This window comes from Micropterus salmoides, unplaced genomic scaffold (assembly GCF_014851395.1).
Source record: "Micropterus salmoides isolate LMB-PRFRI ecotype aquatic unplaced genomic scaffold, ASM1485139v1 Ms_hic_scaffold_14, whole genome shotgun sequence".
Lineage (NCBI taxonomy): Eukaryota > Metazoa > Chordata > Actinopteri > Centrarchiformes > Centrarchidae > Micropterus > Micropterus salmoides.
Genome location: NW_024040485.1, coordinates 31,223,020 through 31,246,284, shown reverse-complemented (window position 1 = coordinate 31,246,284; position 23,265 = coordinate 31,223,020). Strand labels below are relative to the sequence as shown.

Below are 23,265 nucleotides of genomic sequence, written 5' to 3'. Positions count from 1 at the left end.
CAGGAAACTACCAGTGAGTGATTACAACAATAAAAATATAATATAACCCCGAAAGTTTGGTTGTGATGCATTAAGTATCTTCACATGTGAATCCTTACCAGGGACAAGTGAGTCTCTGCGGCAGTCGTACAACATCCCGAGGTTGAAAGGCCGGCCGAGTGCCGCCACCTCCATCGTCCCGCCAGCTTCAGACTCCATCCTTCTGTCTAGACTATTAAAAACAGTATACGTTAGCACACTACTGCAACTCTTTTGCTATCCAAACCCCATAATTCCAAATGAAATAATTGAAACCCAGAGTTGAGACCAGGAGGCAGAGTCGCATTTTAACACACTTCTCTGCTCCTCCATTCCAGGAGTTACTTAGTGAAAATCCTATAGTGACGGTGTCTGCCCCCCGACCATTGAAATTATTTAAAAAGGTAAACAGAAGGGGAGCTGTGCATAAAAACCTCATAAAAATTAAAACCACAAGAGCAATAGTGCAAACGAATAGGAGAGTTAAATGTGGACACTTAAACATCAGATCTCTCTCTTCTAAAGGTGTACTAGTAAATGAACTAATATCAGATTATGATATTGATTTATTTGGTCTTACTGAAACCTGGCTGGGTGATGGAGAATATGTTAGCCTAATTGAATCCACCCCTCCCAGTCATATTAATACTCACATTCCTCGAGGCACAGGCCGAGGAGGTGGAGTTGCAGCTATCTTCGACTCTAGCCTACTAATCAGCTCTAAACCTAAACCAAACTATAACTCATTTGAAAGTCTTGTTCTTAGTCTTTCGCACCCAAGTTGGAAATCACTGCAACCAATTCTCTTCGTTATAGTGTACCGAGCACCTGGCCCGTATTTTGAATTCTTATCTGAATTTGCAGAGTTTTTGTCAACTTTAGTCCTTAAAACTGACAAAGTTATTATTGTAGGGGATTTTAATATTCATGTGGACGTTGAGAATGACAGCTTTAGTACTGCGTTTATCTCTCTGTTAGATTCCATTGGCTTCTCTCAGAGTGTTCATGAACCGACTCACTGTTTTAACCACACCCTCGACCTTGTTTTGGTGTATGGTATTGAAATTGAACATTTAGTGGTGTTCCCACAGAATCCCTCTTTGTCCGACCACTGTTTGATAACTTTTGAGTTTGTATTGCTGAACTACTCGCCATTGGGCAAAAATTTCTATACAAGATGTCTGTCTGATAGTGCTATAGCTAAATTTAAGGATGCGATTCCATCAGCTCTAAATACATTATCTAGTCACAAAGTAACGGAGGACTCCTATGCTAATTTCAGTCCCTCCCAAAGCGATCATCTTGTTGATAGTGCTGCAGGCTCGCTGCGAATGACACTCGACTCTGTAGCCCCTCTAAAAAAGAAAATACTAAAACAAAGACGGTTAGCTCCATGGTATAATACTGAAACTCGCAAATTAAAGCAAATATCGCGGAAACTTGAGAGGAATTGGCGTTCCACCAAAGTGGAAAATTCTCGTTTAATTTGGCAAGATAGTCTTAAAACTTATAGGAAGGCCCTCCGTAATGCTAGAGCAGCGTACTACTCGTCATTAATAGAGGAAAATAGGAACAACCCCAGGTTTCTTTTCAGCACTGTAGCCAGGCTGACAGAGAGTCACAGCTCTATTGAGCCAAGTATTCCCATAGCTCTCAGTAGTTACGACTTCATGAGCTTCTTTAATGAAAAAATTCTAACTATTAGAAACAAAATTCACCAAGACCTGCCCTCAACTGGCACCGACTTATCTCTTAACTCAGGAACCTTAGAAACAGCTGTAGAACCAGATACATGTTTAGACTGTTTTGCTTCCCTCAATCTTTACCAACTAACTTCAATAATTTCTTCATCTAAACCATCAACCTGCCTCTTAGACCCCATCCCGACTAGGTTGCTTAAAGAAGTTTTACACCTAGTCAGTGTTGAGAATATTTCTTAAGGGGCTTTGTGTTTTAAAATATGGGGAGAAGATGGATTTTAATCAGTGCGATTGTGATTTTTCATTTTATCAATGTCACCATGAATATACACTTAAACAGTACTAAACTACTACTTATCAGATTTCCAGCAGTATACTTTTGCTGAAAAATAGGATCTTAAGGTTTGACTCAAAAATGACATCTTAAGTGACTTTTAAAGTTACTGTTTTTAGGTTTTAAGCGTAATGCAAATTGAGAAAAGCCTCAAAATAGCAATCAGAGGAAAACTCACAGATGCACTTGCTAAATCAATCATACAAACATTACAATTATCTGAGTACATAAGAACCATTGCCAGAAGCAAACAGAGCCTCATTCTACAACGGACACATCTGCAACACCGCACTTGATTAACCGAAACAAACCATGTGTGCTCACCACTGAACGTCTTCCCAAAGAATTAACCTCACTGTGCGTTTTGTCTGTGTCGAGTGCAGCCTGCAGCTGCCCCCAGAACCTATTATTCCTCCTTCTCGGAGTCGCTGCATAGGTTAAACCACCAGCCATTTTGAATTCTCAAATCTACAAACCAACCACTATTTTATTATTTATTTAAATTTTTCCCTCTGGGTTTGATGGTTCCAAGCACCAGGTCACAGCGGATGACCTGTACAAATGATAGCACAGTCAGCACTTCTGTACTATATTTTACTCTATGATTAATCTATCTTTATCAACAGGCTATGTACCACAGTACTTTAAAGTAGCTGTCATTAAACCTCTTCTGAAAAAGCCTGTGCCGACGAGGCAGTTTTCGGCTGTGATTCCCAGAGCTCTATCACCAGAGAAGAGCTCATGAAAATCAGGGGAACAACTCCAGCGGATTTCCCACTTTTCTGGCATCATCAGTGGAATTATTGGACATTTTGGTGAACAGCACGCTCGCTGTTGTTCGGGCTAGGAAGCGCCGTAAGAGAGGGAAACGAGCCGGGTCGCTCTTGCGCCTCCGCTGGCGGGGACTCTGCACACCTTCACGGAGCCCTAGCTGTGTGGATCAATACCGGACTCCACGCTGCAGCTCGCTGGCTTCCAACTCTACAGAGCGGATCGTGACTCAGAACTCTCCGGCAAAACAAAAGGTGGAGGTGTCTGTTTTTATATTAACAAAATCACTGTTAAAAACACATCTCTTCTTTGGCATTTCCTTCGTGTTAAGTCTGTTATTATTCCTGGCAATTTTAATATCACTATATATTGTATACTGTATATTTAAATGTTTTATTGCTGTACTTTTACTGTGTGAGTAGTGTCTTGTTGTTGTATTTAACCTGTGAAGCACCTTGGTCTTAAGTGTGCTATATAAATAAAATTGATATTGAACAATGGTGTACCGACTTGACAGTGATTCAGCAGCACTGTTCTCCTAATCTGGAATTTCTTATCATTAACTGTAAACCGTTTTACTCCCCCCATGAGTTTGCTTCATTCATTCTGGTCGGTGTTTACGTTCTGCCGCACGCCAACGTGCACGACGCACAGCGCATGCTGGCCGAACAGATACTGTGTGTGGAGCAGACAAACCCAGACTCCCTTGTTATTGTTCTTAGTGACTTTAACAAAGGAAACCTCAGCCAAGAACTCCCCAAATACAGACAGTTTATAAAGTGTCCAACCAGAGAGGGGAACACACCCTGGGTTCACAAATAAACTCAGACAGCTGAGGTTGGAAAAGTGGCGACCAGGCCAGGTTTAAGGAGTCAAAGTACAGGTTTAGCAAGGCGGTGCGAATGCTAAACAGCTGTATGCAGAGAGACTACAACAACAGTTCTCAAGGAATGACTCTGCTTCTGTCTGGAGAGGATTCAGACAGATCACCAGCTACAAACCTAAATGACTCGCGCCTTGCCAATGAGCTGAACCAGTTTTACTGTCGCTTTGAAAGACAATGGGACAGACCTGACACCATCACCCGTCACACCGCTGATCGGCCACAGTCCACCATCTTATCCCCCTCTCTTACCATCCTGGAGAGGGACGTCAACAGACTGTTCAGGAGGCAGAAAACCCGCAAAGCAGCTGGGCCGGACTCTGTCTCCCCATCCATCCTGAAGCACTGTGCTGATCAGCTCTCTCCGATGTTGACAGACATTTTTAACACCTCACTGGAGATGCCATGTGCCAGCCTACTTCAAAGCCTCCACCATCATCCCTGTCCCCAAAAAAGCAAGGACCACAGGACTAAACGACTACAGACCCGTCGCCCTGACCTCTGTGGTTATGAAGTCTTTCGAGCGCCTCATTCATCTTTTCAGAACGAACGACAATCAGTGTAAACCTCTTGTAGGTCGTAGCTGAAGAAAGAAGCAAGCTAACTTTAGATGGCCAATGCTGAGCTAAACATGTTTTCTCACCACAGGTTACTGACCTATTTGTGTTCAGCGCTTCTTTGTTTGGGTCTTGTTTTATGAAGTTTTAAAGCCAAAGTTTATGATGAATGGCTCAGCAGCCGCCAGTGTTTGTTGTCCTCTCTCACGTACGGCCGCGCGCAGCAGATGTTTCGTGTTACCTAGGCAGGTTATAGGTAACAGAGGGAGGGGAATAACGGCAAGCGAGTTCACGAGTCCGGCACCTCGAGTCCGAGTCGAGTCTGAAGGCTTTTGAGGACGAGTCTGAAGACATGTCTGAAGTCACTGTGTGTGACTTAAGTCGCACTCGAGTCCGGGTCTCTAACTCGAGTCCCCATCTCTGAGTCACACACATTTATTTATAACGTTACAGCATTTATTTAAATGAAAGGACAACAAACTTTTCAAGACCTTTTTTTAAATGAAATTTAATACTTTAATGCTTTTAATGCCTTATTTTTAGAATATTAAATTGAAGACTTTTTAAATACTTTTATGACTCTGCGGTTACCCTGGTCTAAACAAAATGATTTTTCCTTGTAAAGCAAATATTTTTTCCCCTATAGTCTGACGATTTGATGACTGACCATGGTGTTGATCACTTGGTCATCCATGTTACTGTTTGGAAGCTACTGTAGATCCAGACATCTGCTTGATATCTACAGTATTGGATCAAATATTTTGACCCTGTAATCCACGTTATGCTAGGCTTGGACATTGCTGGAAATTGTTCTGAATTCCCCCTCCTTAAAGGGTGAATTATTACCATAATAATTTAATAAGGCATTAGATTTAATTAGCCCTTACCTACAGTACTGGTCCTGCCAAGCTGGACACGCAGTCTGAGTCTCATGTCTAATGACAGGGGTGAATATGGAGATGTTTGTTGTTTCCTTTATTGTGGAATCTCTGTATGAAAGCAGGTTGTGTTTCGGATTATGCTGACTCATGAGTTCAAGAACGCGTACGAGCACACACCTGGTTACAATCTTCAAACTACATTGCTAATGGCTGCTGAAAACTACTTATTGCCGCTTTAATTGATTTTCCTGCACAATTGTGGACATGCAATGAGAAGAGGAAATTTGCAGTGTGAATTTGCATACTGTAAAATAGAAAATGACAAACTGAATAGCTGACTCTTTTCTTTTTCCAAAATAAAAGAAAATAATACACAGACAAAAGAACAGAAAAGCAGAAGTAAAGTACGTACTTGTCAGTAACTGCCCCACGGACTTCAAGTCTGGAACAACGTACGCTTTCCCCTAAAAGAAGATAAATTAAATGATCATGGTCAGTTAACTGGTAATGTATACATTCCAAGTTCACAGAATAAACCATTTACTTCATAAGAAGTTGCAGAAAGTAATAATACTATTCTGGCAACAATGTTTCAGGAGAACAAGCTGTTAACAAATCATTGACATATCATCAAACAAAAAGTTGTTATGAGATCAGAGAGCTGCTCATTGCATTCAGCAGATACAGAGCAATATTATCATCCCATTGGAGTTGTAAATCCAAAACAATGACTGTGTTGTTATCCCATTAAAACATATTAAAAACTCAGCTCTGGATCTGTCTGGATCTGCGCCATCCTAGTCTACCAATACTTATGTTATTACCACTACATTACATCTCTGTAAAATTTGCATTGCACTGTATAAATGAAAAAGAACCCTTTTACCTGTAAATGTCGTTGTGCAGACATTAACAGAGATGCTCTCCTTGCTTCTTCCAGCTTTACCACAGTCACATCTGACCCTGACAACATATTCTGTCTCTGGCTGAAGCCCTGAAATGATCGCCTTTTCAGCTCTCGACATCATTTGCTTCCATTGGAGATCTTCCTCTTTCACCCCGTTGTCTGTTTTGGCGTACTCCACGATGTAGCTCAAAATCTGGACATCTTGTCCAAGCTCAGCAGGTTTCTCCCAGCTGACTGAGATCTCACTTGAGTTTGGTTCAACCTGAAGTTCTCCAGGAGGGCTGCAAGGTAAGGTTTTAATGGAACCACTGGCTTCATTGGCCGGCCCAACACCTGCTGAGGTCACTGCTCTGCATCTGAACATATACTCTGTGTTAGGACTCAGATGGCTCACTGTGACTTCTCCAGCTTTTGATGCTGTCTCTTGTTGCCATCCATCCTCTCCTCTGACACAGTACTCTACAGAGTAGGAGGTGATGTTCTCTGCTCCAAATCTGGGCGCAGAAATCTTCAGTGTCACACTGTTGTGCTTTATGTCACTTGCTGTTACTGTTTCAGGCTTTGAAGGCGGCTCAAAGTTCTCATTGACAGAAAAGCCGTCTTCATAAAGGTAGATGCTTGAACCTTTCTGTGTCTCATTTGTTAATCCCACTGTCAGGAACTTTATGTTCTTGTTCTCCTTGTTGGCCTCTGCAAAGTCACTGAAGAGCTTTGCTTTATTCCTCATTGCATCTGTTATTTCTTTTGAGGTGAACCATTGTTCCTTCTCTACATCTTGAGGGTCGTCTGCTTCGGGTGTTTGTTTTAAGTAGTTAGATAAAGCTGAGAGGTACGGTTCAGCACTTCCCAGGGAGGTGAAAACAAAACACACAGCATGCTCTGCACTGAGGGTTTCTTCACTAAGAACATTCTGAGAGGGGACGATCTTGGTGTTTTTCATCATGTTGGTTAAAGACATTAAGGTGTAGACTTCTCTCTCTTTACAGTCCAACCACTCGTTCAGGTCTTTGCTGTTGAAAGGAGAAGAATGTCTCTTCTTCAGGATCTCTGCGAGCACAGCCTCCTCTTCTCCTCCTCCTCGGATTGATGGAAGTTTCTTTGCCAGATTTTGTTGGAATCCCAGCTTGAACTCAGAGCACATCTCTTTAAAGCTTTTAATCTTTTTGCCAATCTGTGGGAACTGCTGTGCGGTGGTGGTTCTCATTGTGTCATTGCACCTCATTTCCAGCTCACTGAAGTCCTCCAGGACTCTCTGTGATTCCTGAACTAATCCTATACTTATCTGACGGACCAGTTTTGCAGCAGAAGAATCTAAACTTGTCAGTGGCAACAGCCAGACTTTCATTGGTACAGCCTTTTCTCCGTTGGCTCCCAGTAATCTTGGCAGGCTTTGGTAGACTTCTACTGCATCCTGAAAGGACACAGGACTTTTTTCAAGAGCAAAGTCTCCAAAGAATCTGCACGAGAATTTCTCAACATTTGCTCTGTCCTTGTCTTCCAGTTTCAGGGAACCTTCACCCTCTATTGCAAGGCTGGGAAACTTCTTGATCATCACCTTCAAGTTCCCCTCAATGTCTTGATGATCTTCTTTTTTAGACACCTCACGGTCAAAGACAAAGAAGGCTTGTGCCCCATAAAGAATGGCTGTGACTACATGTGTTGCTAATCCTTTACCAAAGACATATGAATGCTTCATATTCTCTCTTCCAAGGTGATCCATTGACAGTTCCTGGAACTTTGTGGTAGCCTTGTACTTCAGAGTTACTCTGGCCTGATTTTTGGAAATCTTACTGTCGTTCAGGTATTTGGCCGATCCATCAACCTCAACCAGTCCACTCAAGAAACTTGCCTTCAGGGAAGCTTCAACATTTAGAGCTGAAGATTTGTCCTCAATTGATTCAGATGCAACAATCTCAAAGTCAGTGTTCGGTTTTGGTCTTTCTCCTTTATCTTTTTCCAGGTCATTGCGGTCCCACAGCGTAATGCCTGCCAAAAAGAAGAGGAGAAGTCAAACTGCCTTTTATTGCATGATAGTAAGGCATAGCTTTTAGACACAAAATCAGAGAAACACTACTTTGGCTTTTCTATAAGAACTTCTTCTGTGTTATAAAGAGGATCAATTCACAAATTAAAATAGCTTCTTCCTGACATGCTTTAAAACAAAACATGTTGGTAATCTCTATCAGAACAAGAGACACATGATTTTCAGATAATTAAAATGAAGCAAAAGTGATCAAACGATCTGAGATGAAAATTTTGTTGAATGTGGCTTTAAATCCTGAAAGTTTTAAGTATCTTCACATGTGAATCCTTACCAGGGACGAGAGAGTCTTTGCGGCAGTCGTACAACATCCCGAGGCTGAAAGGCCGGCCGAGCGCCGCCACCTCCATCGTCCCGCCGGCTTCAGAGTCCATCGCTCAGTCTGAACTGGACAAAATGGACAACAGCTTGTTAGTTCATTTCTCTGACACTTCTCTGTGTGATGGCCACATCAGGAATTTAAAATATTTGGTAATATCACGTCCAGACACCCTCACATTTTCACTTTAATTTTGACCTTTTCTCTCATTTAATTTTAAGTTAAAGGAAACTTTCATATAAAACAACAAACATTGTTTTTGCATTTAAAGCAACTATAATGCATTTTTTATAATAATGTGAAAACAATGGAATAATGTGTCGGTGTCTCTGAATTATCAGCTGAATCTGCAACTTCTCTGCTTTATGGAACTTTATCGGGACTTTCAGCAGATAGAAACAAACAGCAGATAGACACAGTTAGAGAGCATCTGGTGAACACAGTGCAGCATTTAGCGGCGATAGAGCCAGATATTTCCCTCAGGAGCTGCTGGAGACCGAACACAGAGCTATCAGAGACAAACATGACTCCACATGAAGCATCATGTTACTCTGTAGCTGCTGGAGGTGGAAATAAGCTGCTGTTTGATCACAAGTTCTATATATCAACTTGAGGATGAAACTTATTTCATGTTCAAGTTGCTTTCCATGTGCCTCTCCTCTCATCCCACACCGCAGTCCGACCACTCTAAAGAAAGCTCAGCTTCTGCTCTGTTCTGCTCAAATCACTCAAGTAATTAGCCAACTAATAACAACAACAAATGCAGCAATATACATTTACAGTTACAACCGCTGACTTACTTTTGTTGTTTTCGCTGTTTTCAGTCCAAAAACCGCTGTTATTCTGTGTCAATAGAGCCCTACGCCGCGTGCCGCCATCTTGGTGAGGTCCGTGAGCTGCTAAATTTCGTTTCTGTCATCAAATTGAAGGAGAGCAGAAGAGTTACTTTGGGGGAGGCGGTCTTTATTGGCCTCTACTGGCCGACCCGTAGGAGCTACACAGACATGCAGTATACCAATCCACTTGTCTCTTCAATACAAAGAGAAAGAGCCCATTTACTTGCCCTGTTCTGTTTTCAACTTGTGCACCTGTAAAGCATGGGAGTTCTTTCGGTCATAGGAATGTTGATCAATATTCACTGTTTTTATCAGTATTGCAGTGTTTTAGAAGCTTTATGTTATTTGGAATGTGGTTGTATGGAGAGAAATAGTGTTTTGAAGAAAACTCCCAATAAAAGTGAACATATAAACAGTAATATGGCCAAAACATGAACATTCGCCTGGTATATTTTTAAAATACTGTGTAATTACTGTTGCATATTAGTTTCTTTTCATCAAATATTAGAAGATATTCAGTTGCATTATAATGAGTTGGATGATGATTTTGATGGTTTATTGCATAAAAAATATAGCTTTTTTACCAGGCGGGGATGAAAATAGATTTTCCTATATTGCATCTCCATTTACTCTTTAATAGAAAAATAAATAGGTTCAGTTGATTCATATTCCTCTGACCTTTCAAAGGAGACCAGAATTATGCACCATACCTAATGGTTGAGGAGTTATTACTGATTTACTTTGGGTATGTTATTTGCGTTTTTTGTGGAAATAGGTGGCAGGTACCATGTGGTTAAATATAATTGTCCTCTCACAGGATCAGTGGGTTAGCCAGCTAACTTTTGGGTAACTCGGTTAACTCTATTTTTCCAGTCTCACAAAGACAGATGAGTTCACACTTTGGCTCACAATGTCCGATGCCATGGCGCTGGTAATAATAGCTTGGGGAATAACTTTTGAGGGGGGAGGGGAGGCAGTGGTGAACTAGCTCTTACCCCGTTAGACATTGGATAGCTGCCTCTTGTAGCCTGCGACACTCAGCCCTAGGCCGGAGGGGGCGTCTTTGAGGAGAATCAAAGCAAAATGGAACACGTCTTGGCGATGAAGACCGTGGGCCCCCAGTTAGTTTTGTGAGTTTGGTGGGCGGGGCTTAGCAGACTGATGCGAGGAACGTTTTGCATTGTATGTTCAATTGTTATCGACTGCTGCTTTAAATCAGAACACCTACCTGTTTGGTTTCAGTACATTTCAGGGGGTTGGAAGTTGTTTCTGCAGCTGCAGACTGAAGTCCCAACAATGGAGCCTGAAGGCTGATTCACATCATCAGTTGAGTTCTAACAGCAGCACGGAAGGGATTCTACTGATCGCCAAAGAGACAAAGAGAAAAGGCTTTTAGAGGTAACTGACGTGTTTCACTGTTTGTGCAGGTAATGATTGCTATGGATGCTGGAGTGTAAGGCAAGGCAAGGCAAGACAAGTTTATTTGTATAACACATTTTAACAACAAGGTAATTCAAAGTGCTATACATAAAACATAGAAGCAACAGGGAAATATAAAAAAGTTTAAAAGCAACATAAAATATAATAAAAGTTACAGTGTTACAATCAGGGTTAAAAGAGTTAAATGGAAAAAAGCAATGATTAAAAGCTAAAAACAAAGAAATAGAAAACAGGACAGTAAAAGTTACAGTGCAGTGTAAGTGCAGTGAAAAAGAAAAGTCTTCAGCCTTAATTTAAAAGAACTGACTGTTTCAGCAGACCTGCAGTTATCTGGGAGTTTGTTCCAGATATACGGAGCATAATAACTGAACGCTGCTTCTCCTTGTTTAGATTTGATTCTGGGGACAGAAAGCAGACCTGGTCCCAGACGACCTGAGAGGTCTGGATGGTTCGTAACGAAGCAGAAGATCGGAAATGTATTTTGGCCCTAAACCATTTAGTGCTTTATAAACTAACAGCAGGATTTTGAAATAAATTCTTTGACATACAGGAAGCCAATGTAAAGACATCAGAACTGGAGTGATGTGATCCACCTTTTTGGTCTTAGTGAGGACTCAAGCAGCATCCTTCTGTATCAGCTGCAGCTGTCTAATGGATTTCTTAGGGAGCCCTGTAAGGACACTGTTACAGTAGTCGAGTCGACTGAAGATAAATGCATGGATAAGCTTTTCCAGGTCCTGCTGAGACATAAGTCCTTTAATCCTTGATATATTCTTCAGGTGATAGTAGGCTGACTTTGTAATTGTCTTAATGTGGCTCCTCAAATTCAGGTCTGAGTCCATAACCACACCAAGATTTCTGGCTTGATTTGTGGTTCTTAACATTACAGATTGAAGTCGAGCACTGACTTTCAATCGTTTCTCCCTGGCTCCAAAAACAATAACTTCAGTTTTATCCTTGTTTAACTGAAGCAAATTCTGGCACATCTAATCATTGACCTGCTCAATACAGTTACTCAGCGCCTGTATGGGATCATAGTCCCCTGGTGAAATGGTAAATGTAAATCTGTGTGTCATCTGCATAATTATGGTAACATATTTTGTTGTTTTTCATAATCTGAGCCAGTGGAAGCATGTAAATGTTAAACACAAGAGGTCCCAAAATGGAGCCTTGGGGAACTCCACATGTATTTTTGTCAGCTCAGATGTGTGATTACCTATAGACACAAAGTAGTCCCTGTCCTTTAAATAGGATTCAAACCAGTTTAGTACTGTGCCAGAAAGTCCAACACAGTTTTCAAGTCTGTCTAGTAATATGTTGTGGTCGACCGTGTTGAATGCAGCACTGAGATCCAATAATACTAAGACTGAAATTCTGCCACTGTCAGTGTTTAAATGGATGTCATTGAAGACCCTAACAAAAGCCGTCTCAGTGCTGTGGTGTGGTCGAAAACCTGACTGGAAGACATCAAAACAGTTATTTAGTGCCAAGAAAGCACTAAGCTGTTGAAAAACAGGGGAGTTTGATATGGGCCTATAATTGCTCATTAGTGACCTGTCTAGATTGCTCTTTTTTTAAGAGTGGCGTAATGACTGCCGTTTTCAGGGCCTGTGGGAAAAAACCTGAGAGGAGAGACATGTTGACAATTTGTAGTAAATCTGAGACCATGCATTTAGAAACATTTTAGAAAAAACCTGTTGGCAGAATGTCAAGGCAGCGTGAGGAGGATTTCAGATGTTGTATTATGTCCTCCAGGTTTTTATGGTTAATAGAATCAAATTGTCTCATGCTATATGAATTGTTTTTCAGTGGACACAGGGACAAGACATATCCTGTTACTGACATGGAGGCACTGATTGCTTGTCTCATTGTTTTGAATTTTGTCTGTGAAGAAGGAAGCAAATTCATTGCAGGCCCTGGTGGATAGAAGGTCAGAGGCTACAGACACAGGAGGGTTGGTTAGCCTGTCCACAGCAGCAAACAGGGCACGTGCATTATTAATGTTTTTGGTGATGATGTCAGAGAAGAAGGACCGCCTTGCATTTCTCAGCTCTAAATTATAAATGTGAAGTCTCTCTTTATAGATGTCATAATGAACCTGGAGATTTGTTTTCCGCCACCTGCGTTCAGCTTTTCGACGCTCTCTTTTTTGAGTTTCTAACCAGCGTGGCATTTCTCCATGGAGATCTTCTCTTACCAGAGACCACCTTCACCTTGGCTGGTGCAATGGCATCAATAACATTTGTAATTTTAGAATTGAAATCATCTACAAGTGTTTTCAGTGATATGCCGTTTTGTGATCACCTCTGTTTGTACATTTGTGTGCACGCAGACAGCACTCTCAAAGAAAACACAGGAATGATCAGAGAGAGCAACATCAGTCACCACAACCTTGGAAATGTCCAGACCCTTGGAGATGACCAAGTCCAAAGTGTGCCCCTTATTGTGTGTGTGCCTCGTCACATGTAGTTCTTTAGTCCCTCTGTCCTGGGGGTTGTCAACATGGATGTTAAAATCCCCAACAATAACCACACAGTCAAAGTCAATACAGATTATAGACAGCAGTTCACCAAATTCATCAAAAAAAGTTTGCACAGTATTTAGGGGGCCTGTAGATATTTAGAAAAATTGCTCGAGAAGAGGAATTCAGCTTTAGAGCCACATATTCAAAAGAATCAAAATTCCCATAAGACATCTTTTTGCATTGGAGGGAGTCATTAAACTAAATGGCAACTCCACCTCCCCTCTTATGGACTCTAGCTTCACTATAAAACTGAAGTTGGGAGGGGTAGACTCGATAAGGACAGCTGCACTGTTATCTTGGTCCAACCAAGTTTAAGTTAAAAACATGAAATTAAGATTGTGAGTTATTATAAAATCATTGATTTAAAATGTTTTTCCTGCCAAAGACCTAACGTTTAACAAAGCTAATTTTAGTGTGTTAAAAACGTTATCTGGCCCACTTTTTGACAGGCTGCGGCTGACGAGGAATTAATACTAAATGTGCAGGATATGTTGAGTGCTTCCTGTTTCTTAACACATTCACCGTGCTTTTTCTGTTACCTGTCAAGACAGGGATGGAGAAGACTACCTGCACACTGGGCCCCGGCTTGTCCTGGGAAGAGTCATGAGTGCTATTTTCCTTGTAGCCTGGACCCAGCACATATCAGACAGAGCTTACTGGGCTTTTTCGCCATTGTGGAGCGGGAGGACGGGTTGGGCGCTGTACTTTTGACAGATGTGTCAAACCTGGAGGACTTAGAACCAGAGGTGGAGGTGGACGGTGAGGGGGGTTTAGGGTAGAGAAAATGGGAGTGGAGCGAGGGAAGGTGCGGGGAGTAAATTTGGTCCCAGCTCTAACCAGGTCTTCCATGTGATCAGTGAAGTCCAACAGGGGGGAGAGGGAGAAAGTCTGTCTGAAGGTGGGGATTGGGGGGTAGAGATGTTGAATCCTCACTGTCGGTTTTCAGTGAGGGAGGTGGAGACTCTTCCTCTTGGCTCAGATGTCTCCAGTGATCAGAGCTCTCTTCCGGCGGGGGCTGAGGTGGCTCTCCTTCAAGGTTTCTGGCGTGTTGTGTTGTGTCTTCTTCTTGTTTAGATTCCTCTTGTCTCTTGTCCTTGGCAGAGGGAACAGATGAGTGATGCAGAAAGTAAAACAGTTTGGAGCTGAACAATTTTACTCCTGACTTGTTAAGGCGAAGTCTATCTGCCTTAAAAAGATGCCTGCGGTCCCACAGAAAGTGAAAGTTTTCGATGAAATGCACTGAATGGACAGTACATGCTGTTGAGAGCCACGTGTTCAAGCCATCAATCTGCTGAATCTCTCAGCTCCTCTTCGGTTGGCGGTATAGGGCCACTGATAAACACCTCAGCATTCAGAGAGCTGACTGTGTTCAACAGATTATTAAAATCCTCTTTCAACACTTCAGACTGTTTCACAACATCATTGGTCCCGATGTGCAGTATGATGTTTTTCACAGCAGGATGTTCAGCCACGATATGCAGGATTCTTTCTGCCAAGTCAGACACCGTATCCTTCGGAAAGCAGAGTATTTGGTGTTCTTACTGCACATGCTTCTTACATCGTTTACGGCAGAGTCACCCACAATCAGAGTTTGAGGCCCAGTCGTTAGCTTTCCCTGCAGCCTTTTACTTTCTGATTTGCTCTCAGTCCTTACCCTTCTGTGTGAGGACAGGATGTTATCCAGGTCATCAGACAGAGATCCAGGTTCCTGCAGTAGTGGTGAAAATCTGTTCTGCTGTTGCACACTCGGTTGTTGGGGAGGTTTGTTGCTAACTCTCCCTTTCGCAGCTGTCCACAGCTGTGTCCTACCAAGAACAGGGGTTGAAGAGGCGTTCTGCCTGGATGATAATGCAGGCCAGCCAGTCGCATCACAAATCTCAGGGCGCTGGGTTCTGCCTGTTACTGGTTCTCTCGAGTTCCAGGGAGGACTCCCACTTTCAGATTTATTACCCCGTACACAGGCCTCCTGCTTCTTGGTAGCCTTGTTGGTGCTAATTAGCTGTGTGTTAGCATGCTCTTGTCCACTGTTTTAGGTCCACGGTAAAGTGGTGTCATTCCCTCATAGTCCATTCACTTCCACATTCACTTCCAACCTGTGGATCTTGGTTTCCAGCACTGCAATTTTCTGTAGAAGTTTGTAGAAGTCGTCCGTGGAGAAGGGGGGCATCTTGTTGCTAATTAGCATTAGCTATAACTCCAGTCACTGCAGTACAGGCTAGTGCTATTGATAGGCCGCACTCGCGTAGCACTAAGATCATAAAAGGTTTTAAAGTATGGCAAGAGCCAACTTTATCTGACAGTCCCAGTGATTTAAAAGTATCCAAGAGCTGCTGATTTCTAGCACGAAAAACAAAAAAGAGAGTTTAAGCAAAAGAATGCAAGGAGAGGCAAGAGCAAGCAGCGTCTGCACTGTAAGAAAGCAGGAAGGAGTCACTTCCCTAAACCCATTAAAGATCAGGACAGAGCCGCTAACATAGACTGTATAAAAGAAGTGGACGTAGCCACCATGATGTCACCCACTGGTCTGTGGACTGGCGTTTTGAAGGCGTACATTTTTTCAAGGGTTAGGGTTAGCCAATCACAGGCAGAGTAAGGGGGCAGGACTTAACACAAAGTTTGTGTCCATCAGGTGAGAGTTGTTCAAAATCTGGTGAAAAAAAACAACAACAACAAATTTCCAAACCTCGAGACGTACCGATTGGTTGTCACCAGTTGTTTTGGAACCAGAAGTGACCATATTTGGATGAGAGGGGGGAACTGGGGAGGGATACGCATTTCCACGCCTGACAGGTTGCCATGGTAGCAACTTGTCAATCACAACATTGTCCCGCCCTAAAGCCTCCCCTGCTTCCTGGTCTCTGTTCCTCTAAATGGGACCATAATTTACTAAATGAACATCATGCTGTGTTGAAGAAGACTTGAAACTAGCGACTGAGACCAGAAACTCATCAGGAAAGTGTTTACTGAGGAAACGAATAGGGCTGCAAGGATTAGTTGACGTAATCGACGATAAAAATTTGTTGACGTGAAATTTCATTGTTGACGAATCGAGTGAGGCTGTTTAAGGGAGAGATAACGAACTTCTTATTAAGAACATTTGCTCTTGGAAATCTATTGTGTAATAGATAAAACATGTCATGGAGCATTACAACATGAGACAAGATTGGCACGATTTTCAAAATAAAACATCCTGTGCAGACTTCTGATCGTGTATCAACAATAAACAGAGTTAAAACAGACAATTTATCTGTGTAGCCTACTTAACCATGGAGAAGCATTAAAGCTTTGTGAGCGGCAGAATAAGCATCATGGACCTATGACCTTTGTCCCTCTTTCAGCCTGCTCTGTCATTTGTGACTGTAGCCTGTGCACAAAGTGTTTCTTCCTTTAATCTCAGGTCATGCAGTGTAATCACCTTTAATAAGTAACTAGAACAGAAAACTGTTTGTGTGGAAAGAACATAGATAAGAGGGGTGTGTCCGCACATCTGATACACGTCTTGATACATCCTTGCTTTGTTCTGTTCAAGCTTTCCTTTGGAGACATAATTAGTGGACACAATACTGCTATTGTTTCATAAGTAAAGCCTTTATGTACAAGGCTTCGTCTCGAGGTCCTAAGATGACTTTGCTTTCAAGGTGCTTAAACTGTTAAATGAATTAACATTAACAATCCACAGCTACTGTATTTTCTTATAAACATAGATAAAAACACACTTTTCAAAACAGGCTGGTGATGGAGCAGTGGATAAGACACATGCCTCTGGTGTGACAGACTCGGCTTCAAATCCACTGTGAGACACCAATGTGTCCCTGAGCAAGACACTCAACCCCTCGTTGCTCCAGAGGCGTGCGACCTCTGACATGTATAGCAATTGTAATTCGCTTTAGATAAAAGCGTCCACTAAATTAATAAATGTAAATTTACTGAAAAGTGCTTAACAAATAAACATATTATTATTAGTATTGTTCATATGTGTGTTAGCTTGGTCTGATTGTTGAGGCTGGATATGTCAATTCAATAAAAGCTGGATTCGAATGTATCTGTACCAACAAGTTGTTCAGCCTAAACCTACAAACGACGATTTAGTTAGCTGGATCGTGGTCTAGCCCCATGTATGGTACATTCAACTCACAGAGCTAAGTGTCTGATTTTCTAAAAAAACAAATATGTTGTTAAACTTTGCTTTCCGCTGTTTTGAAGATATGAGATCTGAATTCTCAAAGACTCTCTAAACATCTGGGTGACAAAATATTCCATCTCTTGCATTATTAAAAAGATTTAAAACAATTTCCAAAGTTGGGCCTCTCTATCCTAATACAAGTAAGACGGCCAGTTAAAATACAAGTAAATCACATGACATAATGGAGATATGTGAAATGGGACACCCTGATGAGCTCTCCGAAGCTTGAGAAAAGGGGCCAGACAATAAGCAGATAGTATTTAATATATAAATTTACTAACACGTCTACATTTGTGCACATATTATACTGTAACAACCCACCTCAGACTAAGCAATGACCCTAAGACACTAAAAGCTAAAACAACTTAAACTGAAACCAACTAAAAAACTACAAAAATATATACAAGTTTACGTCTGCCCTTTCTAAGAGCTTTTTTCTGGTCTTGTATTTATTGCAGGGAAAGTAAATCAGAATACAGTCATTTACTTTGGACCATGATATGGCACGTATGACTTTCTTCTGTAAAATCTTCAGTTTCAAAACAGCATCAGGATGCTTACAGTAGAAACGTTTCTGATCCTCTGAGGCTGTTCTGTGGTTTCTGCTTTTGTGTCTGAGGAAAAAACAACATCTGATCTTTATTCATTGACAGAAGTAGAAGCAGAAGAGAGTCAGGCTGATTTCTCAGAAAAAGTGTGACCTGTAGACCGACGCAAGGACGACATTTTGGTGGGCAGGGGCTGCAGGCATAATTCTATACATTTCTTTAAATACTTTTACTTTTTGTTTCACAAGCAAGATTCCAAATGAGTAGCCAACAGCTTCACACAGCCAAGCAACAGAATACTGAATTGCCTGAATACATTAATGTATTGATCAAATACATTATGATTGTTGCTATTATATAACACTTATCCACTGTTCCATCACCACCCCTCATGACCAATAATACATTTTACTTTTGATACTTAAATGTTTTAAATGCAGCTACTTACTTTGACAGTTTCTGCATTTAGTCTTTCTAGGGCAGTAGTGTCAGAGAGAAACAGAGAAACTGTGCTTGACTGCAGCTCTGCAGTCTGACAGACAAACTTTCAAACACGTTTTCACTGAGGAATGTGTTCAGTGTTTCTGCACCTTTCAGTGTCCAGACACTTCACCAATGGTGGGCCTGTTGTTTGCAAATGGGTTTTCTTCTTATTTTAATTACTTGTTGCTCAGTTTATTTCAGACATAAACAACAGTTGTTTTTTTTATCTTAAACAGACAAACGCTCCTTTAAAGCATATTTTCAACTCATTAAAATCAGTCACTAAATACAAATCAAAGTAACAGGAAACAGGTCGAAGAAAGCGGATTAACCATCTTAAACTAAGGCTCACTGTGACTTCAGTCACTTTGGTTTGGTTTTTATCTGTTATATTGTTTCTATATTATCTATAAATGTTGTTTAATTAAAAATGACACATTTTTATCTGGTGTAATATTTTTAGATGTAACAAAGTCAGATTCTAGTTTTTATTGAATTTGTACTCACCGGTGTTTGTCAGAGATTCTGATGTTTTGTTGAGGAAAACCTGTTGATTCAGTTGAATTTTCAAACAGAGAGAAACAGAGAGACTCGACTCGACTGCAGCTCTGCAGTCTCTCAGACTAACTTTCACTTTCATTGAGGAATGTGATTTTTCCTCTTTCAGTGTTGCTCCACCTCTCAGTGTTCAGACACGTTACCAAAGGGGGGGAAATAAAAAAAAACACTGAGCCTTATTACTGATTGTTGTATCCACTCCACAACTGCAGGAAGGAGAGCTGCAACCGTCCCCCTGGGGCCTCAAACAGACACTGAATTTTGTGAGAGGCCACAAGTCAAAAAAGTTGGATTTGGTTTAATCTTTAAAAATATGTTTTTATATATCTTCTCAATCTGTAAAGTAAATTGTAACTAAAGCTAAAAACTACACACAAAGTAACATAAAATGGAAAAAAAGTAAAGTAAAAGGACCTCAAAACTGTACTTCAGTGCAGTAAATGTACTTAGTTACTTCCCAGCACTGCTGCATGATGGATAAAGTGGATGTCAGCAGTGTAACATCTGACCTGAAAGAGAAAACGAAGCTGCAGAAGGTAAAGAAGGCGACTCTGACACATCAGAGGACGACAGACAACACTTCGAATAATAACATTTATTTATTTATACACATACTCTGGTCCAGAGGAAAGGATAACTCAGGGATTTAATGCAGGAGATAACTGTGGAGTCTACGAGAAAGCTGTTCTCAGCCTTGATACCTTAATACTATGATAGTTCTCACAGGAACAGTAGGCAGAAGATAAAACTATCTCACAGATGTTCATTATAGCTGAAACACTGGTACACATAGTGGACAGTAAGATGAATATAAGTACACAAAGTAAATGATACATATCAGAATGCAGAAAGGTCAAATCAACCATCCCAGTAAAACTTTAAATCTGAGCAAGAAGCTGATATTCCTGTTTACAAAGCTGTACTGAACAATGTAAATCTATATATCTAAATGCTTTTTATGAGCAGTTATTTTTAGATTGAAAAAATAGATAAAATATGAATACTATTTAATTCTCAGTGTTCAGGTTTGCTGAGTTAATAAAGCTGCAGGTTTAAACTGTGACACTGGTGTTAATGGTGGCAGGAAGTTGTCCAGTTAATGCTTCCAGCACACTCAAACATTTATCAGCACACATGGAAAATCTGAGATTTTCTGCAGATAACTCCTGCTGGAATACGTTTGTACAAACGAGTTAGCAGCTTCTCTCTTTATGTCGAACACATTTCTACTTTTGTTGGTCAGAATAACTGAAGTGTCGGTGTCTCAGTATGGAGACTCTGTCTCAGTACATCACTCTCTGTCCTGTTTGGTTCTTTTTTATCTGTGTCACAAAAATCTTCCTGATCACTATGGAAGCTGGAGAAGTTCCACTCCTGTGTTAGCCATGTACTCAGCTTTTGGGGTCCGTGGGGTCCCTTAGCTTGGGAACTGGAGGGATGCTGTTTGAAGTCCAGTATGAAGTCAGTACGGAGTGTGGACTGGTAGCTGGAGAGGAGTGAAACATTTCCCCAGCAGGGCAGAAAGGTTCACTGTGTAAGTTTTAGTGGCATCTAGTGGTGAGGGTTGTGAATTGCAACCAACGGCTCAGTCACCGCTCACCCCTCCCTTTGTAAGCTCAAAGGAGGAGCTACAGTGGTGACAAGCTCTGTCGGCTCGTGTGCTAAATAATACATGCGGTGTTCCATTTGTCCAAATAATACTACTACTACCACTACTATTCAATTTTGTTACGTCCCAGCTCACTAGGGGAAAGGGGACGTATGCATAAACCAGATGCACTTGGTATGGTGGAAAAGTTTAAGGTTTTAACAAACTAAAGTTGGGCAAGTGGGTGCTGTGATAACATAAACTCAAGATAACAAAAAGAGATCCCTCCAAAACAGGGATTACTAACTCAAAAAGTACTTACTCTAAAACCTAGCCCAACTCTGCAGACACACGGTTAAACACAAACTAACTCAAGGGTGTCTCTTAACAAAAATAAACACAACAACATAAACACTTACTGACTCTCAGTAGTGAAATAAACTGCTGCAACAGAGTCTTTAGCTAAACAGCTAACACAAAGACTACTCTCAACAAAATAAATACTGACTCTCAGTAATAACAGTAACAAACACAAACAGGCCACAGAAGTGAAGCTGCTGCAACCAGCAAACAATATACATACTAACGGTTCCTCACCGAAACCAGCCAATCCTCAGCCGGGGATTGCACAACCTGCTTAGCATACTGGGAAAACACATGGACAGCAACCAAAACACACGGCTGCTACCAGCGGCTCTAACAATTTCAGTTCAATTTATTTACATAGCGCCAAATCACAACAACAGTTATCTCTGAGCGCTTTACTACTACTACTATTACTTCTTCTTCTTCCTTTCTTTGTATGTATTAAACAAAGTGACGAAACACGCTCCGTAGAGCCGTTTGTCTGTTCAGGCTACTGTAGAAACAAGACAGCGTCCATGTAAGAGGACCCGCTGTGTCTGTAGATAGAAATGTCTCATTCTAAGGTAATAAAAACATAACGGTTTATTATGTAAGGTCTTTATACACCACTGAAAACATAGTTATGGATATTATATTGCATTTCTGTCAATAAATCCTCCTAAATCCAAACATTATCATCTTCTTCTTCAACAAGAGGATTGCACCAACATCAAGTTCTTTATCATGTACTTTCTCTGATAAAAGAAACATGATGTCACCATCTTCACGGTACTGACATAATCATCTTCATCATTATCTTCTTCAACAAGAAGATTCCACTAACATCAAGTTCTTCATCTTGTGCATTCTCTAATAAAAAACATGATGTCACCATATTCAAGATGCTGACATCATCATCATTTTTATAAATATCTTCTTCATTATTAATATTTTCATCTTCTCATCATTAACATCATCTTCTTCATCATTATCTTCTTCATTATTAACATCATCTTCATCATCATTATCATCGTCGTCTTGTTCTTTCACTCCACTCACTACTTTCAGGATCTGAACTCGTTGCTTCCAGCCTGGCTTGGCCTCCGATTTCTCCCTCTCAATCAGCTTGTCGATGTACTCTGGAGTGCACGGAGGATCTGGTTTCAGTGCTATCTCTTTAAGTCTGTTTAAACACTTTGCAGTGCTGTCTATCAGATTCCGTACATCAGCAAGCACAAGTGCACATTCATACCCTACTTCTAAAAGAGATTCCCAAAAGCCCTTGTTTTTCTTCAGGCTTGCCTCTTGATTCTTCTCAGGTTTGTTTAAACCAAGTTTGAACTGCTTCAGCAAGTTTTCACTGAATTTTTGAGCTGCTGTCTTTCTCTGAGGACCTCCTTCGTCATCGTCAAGCTTTTGGTTTCTATTTGATTCAAAGCAGCAAAGAACCTCTTCATGCTTTTTGTCCCCATGTTCCAACACATCTGATCAAGCCTCCATCTTCACATCTCATCCCCACTCATGCTGCCTGCTGCAGATGATTTGTTGTCTGCAAACAAAGCTGAGTATTGAATTTGAAGTGAACTGGCAGCCCGTCTCTTGTTTTAGGACATGGGACACCTGAAGCATTGATTGCCTCTAGAACTGGTGGCTGGCCGTCTGCGAATGTCACCAGAACCCTGATGTTTTCTGCCACATCTTTGCCAAAGATTGAGAGTATGGAGTCAAACACTATTTCTGTGTTGGCGTGAGTCGAGCTAAAGAAGCCTGAGCTACAAACACACAGCGTCAATTTCACTGACACCAAGCTCAGCAGAGAAGAGATTACACAGCTGTTCTGTGAGGCTCTCATCTCTTATTAAGCCTCTGATCTCCAAACTCTGGAGTGTCAACAATGGTCAGAGGTATTCTGTTTTAAAACCCTCCTGGTGGTTGATTTTGTACACAGTGACTTCAGAGGTCTGACTTTCAGCCTGTGACGTCGACTGACCCTCATCAATTAACTTAAACCGATATGAATCCTCCCATTCGACACCTAGAATGTAGTTGATCAGTCCATTGATCAGAGTCGCCTTTCCAGATCCGGACACTCCAAAAACATTATTGTGCGATTTTTCCTCGTGCTTTTTTTCCAAAACTGTATCTTACATCCATCAATGTCCGTATCTTCTTCTTTCAGAGGCAGTTTGTAAACTGAAGGTGATTCAGAATTTATCCTTTCACTTCTACTTTTGAGGAGTTCTGTGAGACGTTTAAATGTCGTTGTGCAGACATTAACAGAGATGCTTCCTTGCTTTTTCCAGCTTCACCACAGTCACATCTGACCCTGACAACAATTCTGTCTCTGGC

The 23,265-nt window shown here is 41.2% G+C and overlaps 1 protein-coding gene across 7 annotated transcripts in view; it reads right to left on the bottom strand.

The window, feature by feature from the left end:
* The window catches only part of LOC119902689, a 73,294-nt gene that overhangs the window by 4,672 nt on the left and 45,357 nt on the right, over nt 1–23,265 (bottom strand). For 4 of the 7 annotated variants that reach the window (XM_038719020.1, XM_038719021.1, XM_038719022.1 and 1 more), the window contains 3 exons: nt 6,031–8,037; nt 5,557–5,608; nt 99–211 (listed from right to left, as the gene is read on the bottom strand). In XM_038719020.1, coding sequence (XP_038574948.1) covers nt 99–211; nt 5,557–5,608; nt 6,031–8,037 — 2,172 coding nt within the window. Of the gene's footprint in view, nt 1–98; nt 212–5,556; nt 5,609–6,030; nt 8,038–8,366; nt 8,480–9,211; nt 9,324–10,475; nt 10,608–18,932; nt 19,078–23,265 lie in introns of those variants that run through there. The other 3 variants (XM_038719017.1, XM_038719016.1, XM_038719019.1) reach the window with 3 other exon arrangements.